General features: G+C 35.9%; 1 protein-coding gene across 2 annotated transcripts in view; it reads right to left on the reverse strand.

The window, feature by feature from the left end:
- The window catches only part of LOC150099683 (tyrosine-protein kinase CSK-like), a 262,985-nt gene that overhangs the window by 65,613 nt on the left and 185,306 nt on the right, over nucleotides 1-12,066 (reverse strand). For both annotated transcript variants that reach the window (XM_090404533.1, XM_090404534.1), the window contains exon 10: nucleotides 10,928-11,023. In XM_090404533.1, the coding sequence (XP_090260659.1) occupies nucleotides 10,928-11,023 (96 nt within the window). The remainder of the gene's footprint in view (nucleotides 1-10,927; nucleotides 11,024-12,066) is intronic.

The raw sequence follows: 12,066 nt of genomic DNA on the forward strand, positions 1-12,066 counted from the left end.
TAATTCCTCAGCTAGCTCCATTTCTTTGCTATCCAGGCTCCTTATGTTGACAGTACCGATCTTTAACTCTGGTGATGTTGAGTTGGGGTGTGTTTTCAGATTTGTTCCAGTAGCTGACTTTTCGCTGTTCGCCCTGGTTCCCTTGCGAAAACAACGGGGGCCTTGTTTAACTGGGCGTCGACCCAGCCGAAATGAAATTTTGTCATGTTGTACCATCATTTTTTATTTTGGTTTAACCAATAAGAATACAATTTGGTCGGCTAAATCCCAAATTGCCAGCCCATCCTCGTTCGTTCAGTATCCAAGTAGAAACCCAACAGGGTGCACCACGAGAAGGTGAGGATTGGACATTAGGTCAGAAGCCGTGGTCGGTTCTTCGCATTCCTTTAAAGGCTATGTGGAGATCTTCTTTCAGTTATACAGCTTTGACCCTTAAGCACATTTCATATAAATTTTTGCAAATGGATACCATATTAGGTTAAAATACTAGTCTTGGCAATTATTTGGTTCTTCAGTAATTTTCCCTTCAGCAATTTTTTTAGCCTTTTCTTAAGTACTTTCCCATAAATCTTTCCTGAGAAACTAAAATTCCTTTATAATTATTATATTGTTTTATTTCCCTTTTAATAAATTGGTATAGTGAAGGGTGTTCTACAATCATCTGGAATCCAATCACCTTGTGACCAAACCTTCTCGAATGTGCAGAATAGATGGTGGATAACTTTCATACCACTATATTTTAGCATTTCAGGTTTCTGGTGGCTGTTTTTCTACCTCAATGACTTATTTTTGAAACAGTTGTCCTGGATATTTTCCATGACTGATCTATCGTTAATTATCCCATTTAACAGATTTTCAGAGTAACTGCTGCCCTGGATGGCTGAATGTTTAATAAACTTGCGCTCCAAATTAACAGGCCGCAGGTTGGAGTTGTGGATACAGATGTTTGCGAATGTAGTGGAAGATTTAATTCACCCAGTGTAGAGACCAATGAAACACATTTGAAGGACTGAAGTGGCTTGAAAATGTTTTTGTCTCTAGAGCAGGATTTCTGGATCGCATAACAAAATAAATAAAAATAAAATATTTTTACATATATATACATATATATATTCGTTAAATTTGTGTCTACCCGTATCGAGCAGGTAGTTATAAGTAGCGAATTTATATTAGGGGAAACACCCATTAGCATGCATGTACGTCAATTGTATACTGTATAAAGTGTTTATTGTTGAAAATTTCTTTGTTTTCTGCCAGGAAAGCACATCGAAAATCATAAGTGTGTTATCTCAAGCTGAGCACTTTATTTTCTGGCGAGTTACATATGTAATTAATATGTAATGCTTTTTTATGTAAAAAAAATATTTTTATAGTAATGGCCACAAATTGCATTGAAAGGGAAAAAATGAATATTGAAAAGAAAATTTCTCTCAAAGAAAAGAAAATTGAAATCATGGATCGGTTGAAAAATGGAGAAAAACCAGTTGTTGTAAGGACTTTGAATTTAAACGAATCAAGAATTCAAACAATCAAACACAATGAACATAAAATCCGAGAAAGTGTTTATTGTTCGGTCAACGGTAAGTGCAAAGCTCGTTGCTCGTGTATGCAATTTTCTAAGAGAGAAATGAAGAAATCTCTAATGATTTGGAAAGAAGATGCACTCGGAAGAAAATTCCTTTGGATGGAAATCTTATTAAACAAAAAACTCTCAAAGTTTATAAACATTTATAATGCAGACGAGGTGTTCAATGCTGATGAATCAGGGTTATTGGAAAAATATGCCATGATGCACCTATATTTCGAAAAATGAAAGATCAGCTCCTGGATTCCAAGTTTTTCAACGACAGAATTACTCTACTGTTTTGTAGTAATGCATCAGGTGATTACATGACAAAACAAATGTTTATTAACCGATCCTCAAATCTTCGTTCTATGAATGATTAAAATATGCACTTATTTTTATTTTGCCTAAAACATTTATGCATTAGTACAATTGTTAAGTCGGAGTGAAACAAAATATTAAAGCATATCACGTTTCACTCGGACTTAACATCGTTCTCACTCTCTTGAGGAAAATAATGGTTTATCAGAAATAAAGAAGCACTTGTATAGAAATCATAATTTAGTTTTTATATCTTATGTTATTTAGCAATGTGAAATTTCATTGTATTATTATTATATAGTTGCTTAGCTAAAATACTATGTAAATAACTAACCATTTGCTGGGTGAGAAATAATAACCTAAATGTGAAACGGCCAACTTCCGAGACACGTGGTGAATGTATTAGTATATCTGTTATGTAGCACGGTGCCTCTCCCCCCCCCACCGTGACACTACGAAAGGATTCCGCGAGCGGCGCTAAGTGCCATGTGACGTAGTGAAAGCATGACGTACACATTGATGATGAAAGAGAGAAACGGCACGGTTTTTAAAAGGAGATGTAACGCTGCGAACCAGGCTTTTAGACGTTTTCCTGCAGCTGTATTCCTGTGCCTCGGAAGTCCAGCTGGTATGGAGCCTCTACGTGGGTTTCCTTTGTTCGAGGAAGTTATGACTAAATGACCAAGGGACCTTACCAGTCGGAAACAAAAGCCCAGCAGATCATGATAGTGAAAAACTACAGAAATCTCCCAATATGTAGTATAGAGGGAAATCGCATAGAAAACCCCCAGGAAGTGTGAAGTAATGCGGTCATATAAGGTAGCTGTCTGACGAAAAAATGAAGTGGCCAAAGTAGCATACCAGCAAATTAGTAAGGTGAAAACTTTATGTCTACTATCTAATGAACTGAATGAGAAGATTTTAATGTGTGTGCTAAGAGAGACTCTTTGAAATGTTGCTGATAGATTTAGAAGGAAATATAATAGTGTCTCATAAATGTATCTTGAAAGAGAGTGAATTACAAATGTTCTTAATTAGGTCTGAGATATATTTAAAATTTGAATAGGGTTTAAAGAGAATCATGAATGGAATTTAATAAGTATTAAGAGTAAAATTTAATTGATTAGAGTAGAAAATTGAGACTAAGTGATTAAGTGTTAGTATTTATGTTTCTCAGATAGAAATTCATGAAAAGGGATAATTAACTGTATGTAAGGGTGCTAATGCTGTATATAAAATTTAGTTGAATGATTAACTCAGTGCTTCTAAGTGTAATATATGTATTCTACCTGTAATTAAAATGTTTTGTTTTAACATGAATGTTGTCTTGCCTGTACTTAGATCCTACTGCACTTGCTCATAAAATATAACGAACCACAAAGGGGCAGGAAATTGTATAATATAAGGTCATGACTGCAAGTTGTAAATTTATAGCTGAGAAGAGTGAATGCTGACTGTTCTAACTCCTTGGTCTTACATGTTTGGTATATCCTAGGATTCAAGGTGGCGCAGCATAAACAAATAAATTTTCTCTGAATTTGAAAATGGAGATAGAACCAGTGCTGAGACAAAGAAATAGGCATCCGCCATTTGCATTTCTTTGTCTCACAAAACAACAGCTTCACTGTTATCAGGGATTCGGCCAGTAGCGTTATTGATAAGAAAGGATTAACCTGGAAATAATAAGTGTAGGATAGAAATAAGAGTTATAATATATATATAGTTGTAATAGAGATAAGAAAGGGCACATAAGGATAGGAAACAACACAACACAATGAAGCTTAATTAGAATTTGTAATTTTTATAATTTTATACTATGTATTTGTGTCACAGTTTACATGTTTTCTTAACTTACATGAATTAAATAAAAAAAATATTTTTGTTGGATATGTCATTGTTGTTTATATAATAAAAAAAAAAAAAAAGATTTCGGAACATAACCCTACTTTTTGTATGTGATCTGAGTCTCGCATAACGCGATTTATATAACGTGCCATTTCTATGGAACCTAACATTCGCGTTATACGAGGGTTACCTGTGTGTGTGTATATATACACACACACACAAAAAAAAAAATACAAAACATCTTACACCACCCATGGTAATAATGTGCTATAGGTTTATAACCTCTTGTGGGTGGGAACAAAAAATTACCCCAGACATGCAGAATATGCTTATTTTTAGCTTTATATTTGTAGTATTTATAATAATCTTTGATTGCACTATTTTTTTTTCCCTATGATATTTTTATTTTATATTCTTTCTAAAAAAATCTTACCATAACTTGTTTAGTTACTTTAAGGCTGCCTATATTTTTATTTTTTGCCCTGAAGTCTCTAAAAACACATGCTAACTTATTGGCAAGGAACTTTTTATATAATTTTTTCTTTTCATGGACTAACTCCATATCCACAATGGAGTCCTTATTTTTCTAACTTTGCAGTCAACTCATCACACTTCCTCGGTTAAATCAATGTTTACTTCAGATTCTGCCAGTGAGTTTCTAATGGTTGGTTCTTGTTTTCATACTCTTTCAATTTGAGCCTGAAAATATCTTCAGGACTGTAGCAAGGTGGACCAAGCTCTCATCACTACTTGTCTCAGTATCTCCCACCATGCAAAGCACATGTCCTTACAGACATGTATAATGCCATGCATTGAGGGAAGGGTCACTGTAAAAATTCGATGTTGCCAAAATAAATCATCTAACAACATCGACTTTTTACAGTAGGAATTCACCTGAGTATTTTTTTGTAAAAATGTATATTTTAACCATCTATGTAAAGCCATCTGTATAAAGAGCAAAATAAGCCCAAAGGGAATTAACTCGCTCATTGTTTAAGAAGGGATGTAGAAATATTGAAACCAAGAGCATTGCCCGAAATTCAGCATGTCTTTTGCAGATTGTTTACAAGACCCGTCGCAATTGACCTTCAAGGACAATTTTGAAAGGGGCGGCACAAATCAAAGGGAAAGGCATGTAGGCAAGATTAAGGCAGTAGAGGGTGGAAGTAAGATTGTCGGCGAATTTTCGAGAAACATAATACAGCGTTCTCCAAACTACTAGTAAGACTCGCACGTGGATGCTAGGGGTCCCAAAAACTTAATCAAAGGTGCAGGGACTCTGATGTATAAAAGGGTTGGTTTGAAGATGAGAGGCTTCTTTTCTTCATCCTGAGTGATCCATCCACGAGAGAGAGGACCCGAGGTGTAAGTTCCGGTGGGGAAGACAGAGAGGCCCGTCCACAGATAGTCGTTCAGGTCACAGCCGAAGATATCCGTAGGCGATAAGTTAAGGAGAAATCTTGCCATATTGGTCCTGACGTCGAGTAAGCACGCGACCTGACCTACACAGAAATCCTTCGCCGGACAGTTCAAGACAGCGGAAAAAGCCTACCCTATATCCTGCCAGCTGCCACGACTATTCATCGGTGCCCTATAACGCTTCGAGGAGAATTCCAAAACATGGAACGGAGGAGAGAACCCCCCCCCCCCTTGAGCACCGGAATAAGGGAAAAAAAATGACAAAAGATACATGCAAGATAGGAGGAGACCCATGCGAGTCTATTTATTCATAATTTGTTTGTGATTTAAGAAAGAATTCCCTATCGAACTGCTAAGTTGTCTAGTTTAAAGAGATAGTATTTAGAATGTTAACATTTCTCATAAAAGTGTAAAATAGCTAATAAGTGAAACATGAGTGCAGTTAATTTCCCTGGGAGAAAATATTGAACTACTGAAATTTCTTTGATTGATTATATGTGTACTTATGATTGAATTTTATGATAGAGTATGTTCCTGATGTCATACCATTGGAATGTTTGAAACTCAATGAGGTGGATTGTATAAATATTGTTGCCTAGATTATGATTAAGTACTTGAAAGGAATGAGATTCTGAGAGATATATTTGTATACATGTATTTTGATAGACACTAAATTGGGAATGTTAAGCACACCTAACGAATTCATGTTATGTGTATAACTTCCTGATAGTTTTAATATAAAGCATGCTGTTCGAAAGTCTAACTAAGTAAGTGCAAGAGAATTCAATAGAAACTAAAGTTGAGTGATTGAAAAAGACTAAGAATTACCTTCCATAAATGAATCTTGTGATTTCATGTGATGTATAATTATTTGATCAGAAAATAAACTTGTTGTTATTGTTGATAAAAATAGTTGTTCGATTCAATCTTTTTGCAATGCACTGATTCAAAAATAAACTCGGACCTGATAGTGGAACCCCAATGATTAATAGTGATTTATGAGTAAATTTTGCCATGACTGCAAACCTTGGCTAAAATAGGATATAAGTGATTAATTGATCTACTAGGGTATAAAAACTTTCTTTTGCCTATAGGGGAATTTCAGAGATGCAGTCTTCAATCAAATAAATATCTGGAGATCCCAGGCAAGAAAAATTATACTTAAGGTAGAACAATAAAGAAGAGAAATAATAGAAAACGAATATTAAGTTAAAGAAACATATAAGCAGAGATAAGAAGATAAGATATAAGAATATAAAGAACACAGTGTTACACCACTACCCAGACCGGCTTCGACCTTTATTGAGGTCTAGTCAGTGGTAGGCAGACCCAGAGGTGGTGACACTAAGGCAAAAGCAATAGAAAGGTCATATTTACCTATATGAGTTGCCAACCGGTGTACCACCTTATTATTAAATTACTCTGGATTTAGAGAAAGATGTTGGAAATTTATTTTGCACTTGATTAGACTATAATAAATTTAGTTTAATCCTTTATCCAAGTGTGAGCAAACAAAGTTTGCACCTGAAAATATCTTCAGGACTGTAGCAAGGTGGTGCTACTATTGGCAATTCGGAGCAAAGGTGCTACAGTCCTGAAGATATTTTCAGGTGCAAACTTTGTTTGCTCACACTTGGATAAAGGATTAAACTAAATTTATTAATATTTGTAAATTTGACTCTACAGTTCACATATGAAAGCTAGCAAACTTGGATTCTTTTCAAATGCAGTGATAACTTCCTGACCAATATATCAACCTGTATATCAATAATAACATAATCGATAATACTTTTTTGTATTCATGTTAAAATTCATGTTTTAAGGAGGCCACAACAGTTGTCCGCTGTACAAAAAACCTTAACAGGAACCAAGGACTAATCTTGCCATGATCTGGAAGACCCTTATCAGATCCTTCAACTCGCCAGAACTGAATTATAGTGCCAACTATAGAACGTTCCTAAATAACAACAAGTGAGATCATCCATGCTCTATGAATGTATTGTACGCGCTCTGTTGTTTATTTAATATAATTGGAATCGGTTGATTTTAGTTTGTAGCAGTTTTTTACTTTTTAGTGCCTTACATCAGTTATGTACCCTGAAGATGCCAACAGACTTAGTTGGTGAAACTAGTTGGTATAACTTAGTTGTTTATTATATACACTTGATCAATATAATCCCAATAAAAGTTTTTCCAATACTTTTTTGTATTTTCCCAAAGCATTCTATATGTCTGGGATAATTTTCCACTCTTTAGGTCCCTAACAGGAAACAATTTTTTTTCCTTTATGTCATTCACCCTCACCAATGACTCAAAATGTGCTTATACCTTTTATCTGCGGCTAGAATCTTCCATGGAAAATAAGTGCAAATAAGTCACATTGTTCAATTTTCTAATTTGAAATTTGCACATGTCACTCTACTTGAAACTGCTTGCCGTTCATGAAGTTTATCTACTCATCCTTCATTTTCCTAATCAGTATTACCAAAATATAACATTATTTAGAATGATCCTTTTTACTCTCAGCAGCATCAATTATAATAATATAATATTTTCTAATTCCTCACTAGCTCCACTTCTTTTCCATGGATGCTTGTTATGTTGAAGGTACCGACTTTCAATTCTTTAGAAGACTGCATTACCTATATTACCCATAAAACTTTTCATACTCATCTGGCATTTATCCATCAGTATGAAAGCTTTCAACAGCCTTTTCAAAAGAGTCATTAAACTATCATGCCATTGCCCTCACCTCAACGCTCAAAAGTAATGGAAGTCATTAACAGCCAGTTTCTTCACTATCCAGAGACTATTAGTAATCACCAATATGTATTCTACCACTCTTATCCTACATATGACCTCAACTTTACCCACCTTAGGATAAAGATCAAAGTCAGGAAAAATTTGGAGAATCTTACATTAAGCACCCTCCCCCACACACACCCAACTGCCCATTTGTAACTGGATTGCCAATGATGGGTAGTTTCTTCCCATCAGATTTTCTCATTAATACTGGAGTACTACAAGGCTTTGTGCTTTTTCCCACACTCTTCTTCCTAAATATCAATGAGTTTCTATAAACTTAAATCTCATCCAAAATTTTGCTGATGACAGCACTGCTTCATCTTTGCTCTTCTTCATTCGATAAATCTTGCAGTATTCAAGATCTTCCATAACCAGTGTCTTAAACACTGATTTATTCATGATTCTCAAGTGGGATGAAAAAATTTAGTAGTAAACTGCAATGCTATCAAAACACAGTCTTATTTCCCAGAAGAAATATCCTTTGTTTCTTCTAATTTCATAACATTTCAATCTTTGGTCACAATGAGTTCTCTCTTCCTGGAGTGACTCTTTCACATCCACAGCCTCCAAAATACTTAGCACCCCCCCCCTCTTCTAAACACTGTTCTTCGGCTACTCCTAACACTTTATAAATTGCAAAACCTTACAAGAATTCCTAATTCTATATAGAATAAAACAATCTGCTTTCTCACAGATTCCTCCAATCACTTGCTCATGCTCTGTTTCTGCATTATTATTTTTTTAATAGGTACTTTTCATGCATAATGCTATATCAAACCAGCAACTACCATTTCTTTCCTTTCATCATGTAAGACATCAACGGCCAATGGTAAATGGTCAACATCCATATGTAATTCAACTCAGAATTCATTGAACACACTTTTTTCTTTCACCCCATCCCCCTCCAACTTTTTATGCATTATGTTAACAGATTCCTTCTTTCTCTCTAACCACCTGACCACACAAGACTGCTGATTTTATAACCTCTCGTAGTGATATATATATATATATATAAAAAATAGTAAATCACTGCAGAATAACTACCATCACCATTCTGTTATAACTGACTGCAGATCTTATACTCAAGTTATTTTATTAAAATTTTTATTTTAATAATCTTGACATCAATATACTTTTATTTGGAACATTTACAGTAAGTCCATTTAATCAAAAACACGACAAATGCAATAACTAGTACATTAGATAATCTAATGTGCAGAGTATATGTGTTGCACAGTGGGCGGCGGCCAGGAGACAGATCTGGAGCTGGAAGGAAACGTCATCAGGAAGGTGAAGGACTTTAGATACTTAGGTTCAACAGTGGAAGAAGATGGAGGAGCTAGAAGGAAGTGGGGTGCAGGATACAAGCAGGTTGGAGGAACTGGAGGGAGATGGCTGGAGTGTTATGCGATAATAGGGTGCCGATCAATCTGAAAGGCAAAATCTATAGGACAGTAGTAAGGCCAGCTATGACGTATGCTATAGAAACTGTGGCCCTGAGGAAAAAATAACATCAACAGGATGAAAGTAGCAGAGATGAGAATGCTTAGGTGGATGTGCGGTGTGACCAAAAAGGATAGTCTGAGAAATGACTATGTGAGCGGAACAGTGAAAGTTACGAACTTAGGAGCGAAGACACAGGAGGCAAGGTTGAGATGGTTTGGTCATGTGATGAGCAGGGAGGACGAATGTGTGGGAAGAAGAGTCATGCAGATGAATGTGCAAGGAAGGAGGAAGGGTGGACGGCCAAAGAAGAGATGGAGGGAGCTGGTAGAAGAGGACTTGAGGATGAAGAACTTGGATGTGGTGACAGCCCAAGACAGGAGGATGTGGAGGAGACTCATCATCAACAGTGACACCCCACTTAAGTGGGAGAAGCTGCAGAAGAAGAAGAGTACATTAGATAATCTATAAATGACATTGGGAAGGATTTGACAGGTGACACACAGCTATTTGCTGAAGATGCAAAGATAGATAAGGTAATCAGGGATGAGGCTGATGCAGTATGATCTCAATAGGCTGGAATTGTGGGCATGGGAAAATTAATGTCACTTCAATGTCAGTAAATGTAAAGTCATGCACTTTGGCATGATTAGATATCCAATGTCGTATTATATTGGTGGGATTATGCTAGAAGAAACTGACCAGGTTAGGGATCTTGGAGTGTTAAGAGCTAGGAAGTTGATGGCCATGTAGCAAAGATTGCAAAAGATAATTGAAATGCTGAAACAAACTTTCACATGTAAAGATAAGGAGGTCATTTTGCTTCTTTACAACCCTCGATAAGATCTCATTTGGACTATTATGTGCAGGTCTGGTTTCCATTGCCATTCTGATACAGTAGAGAGAGAGAGCGCAAAGGAGAGCATTAAAGATGATATTAAGATTGTGGAATACTTGGTTATGACAGATTAAGAATTTGTAGACTACAGATACTAGCAAAGAGAAGAAAGAGAGTTGATATGATTGAGACTTACAAACTTCTGAAAGGATCATACAGGATTTCAGTTGATGGAATTTTCCATTTTATGGAGACGGTGGGGAAAGGACAAGAAAGCATCCTTGAAAGCTGAGAATGAATGCTGCTGCTAAGAGGGTGAGGTCTAGATTTTTCTCTCATAGTGGTGCGTGATTGGAATGGATTGCTATAGGATGTTGTGTGCAAGCAACGTGAATGAATTCAAGAACAGGTATGATAGCTGATGCTTGAAGTATGTGGCCTCCTTTGATGAGTCACTGACTCCCTGGAGGTCTCTCTTAATAATAATTTTTCAATTTCAAACCAAATAAATTATGCAATGCATTACTTTAATAAATAACATGATAGACACCTGAATATTTGAAAAGGGATACAATTTTGTTATAATATCTATAATAGCTGAAATTCACTATAGTGAAAAAGGGAAGCAATATTCTGCAAGTTACTAATTTAAACCACACTGTTTTATTGATTTTTGAAATTCTGATACTTACACTATACCTTAGAGCTTCCGGGGCAGTCCACTTGATTGGAAACTTTCCACCTTCAAGGTTAAATGATTCATCTCTAGCTAAGCCAAAATCACAGACCTAAATCATATGTCATACATGTATATATATATATACACAGACACATAGACAAATATATATAATAATCAGGAGCATATTAACATACAGAAACAGACTAAGAAATTATATTCAAAAAAACTAAGAAATGCTCTTAAATGATCTAAATAAAATTTAGTTACATTATTTCTATTTCTTCTGGGGCCGAAAATTTCAGATACAGTGGAACCTCTGTTGTTGAACGCCTCTTTTCTCGAACATATTTTCCGAACAGAATTTTGGTTCCCGAACAGGCAAACGGCAACCATGTGCTGAGCTGTAAGGAGGGAAAGCGTCAGTTATGCGGCAGCCTTCGTTCAGTGCAGACACTTGCTCGAATTTGCAGTGTGTTTTCTTGATTTTCTTTGTGTTTTGTTGTTTTTATTCATAAATTATTATTAATTAGGCCACCATGGGGCTCGAGAAGATTAGTGACAGCAGCAAAGTGAAAAGAAAAGTTGTTAGAACCACGATAGAGATGAAAAAAGAAATCATATCCAAACATGAAAATTGCAAAATCAACGAAATGTACAATACTCAAAATTAAAGAGGCGATCAAGTGAGCTGATGTTGCAAGAGGAGTGACAGTTCTTACCAAACAAAGATTGCAGACAATTGAAGAAGTGGAAAAATTGTTGTTGATTTGGATCGAGAAACAGTTAGCTGGTGATAGTGTTTCTGAGGCTATAATTTGTGAAAAAGCGAGGTGATTACATGATGACCTGTTAAAGAAAAACCCTGGTACGAGTTCTGATACTGATGTGTTCAAAGCTGGTAGAGGGTGGTTCGAGAAATTTAAGAGGAGAAGCGGCATACATAGTGTGATTAGTCATGGGGAGGCTGTGAGTTCGAACCAAGCTGCTGCTGAGAAATATGTGCAAGAATTTAGTGACTATATAAAGGCTGAAGGTTTTCTTACCCAACAAATGTTCAATTGTGATGAAACCAGCCTATTTTGGAAAAAATTGCCAAAGAGGACCTACATCACTCAGGATGAAAAAGCATTGCCAGGACACAAGCCAATGAAG

This window comes from Typopeltis vanoorti, chromosome 14, assembly GCF_054136105.1.
Source record: "Typopeltis vanoorti isolate ZY-2024b chromosome 14, IOZ_Tvanoo_1.0, whole genome shotgun sequence".
Lineage (NCBI taxonomy): Eukaryota > Metazoa > Arthropoda > Arachnida > Uropygi > Thelyphonidae > Typopeltis > Typopeltis vanoorti.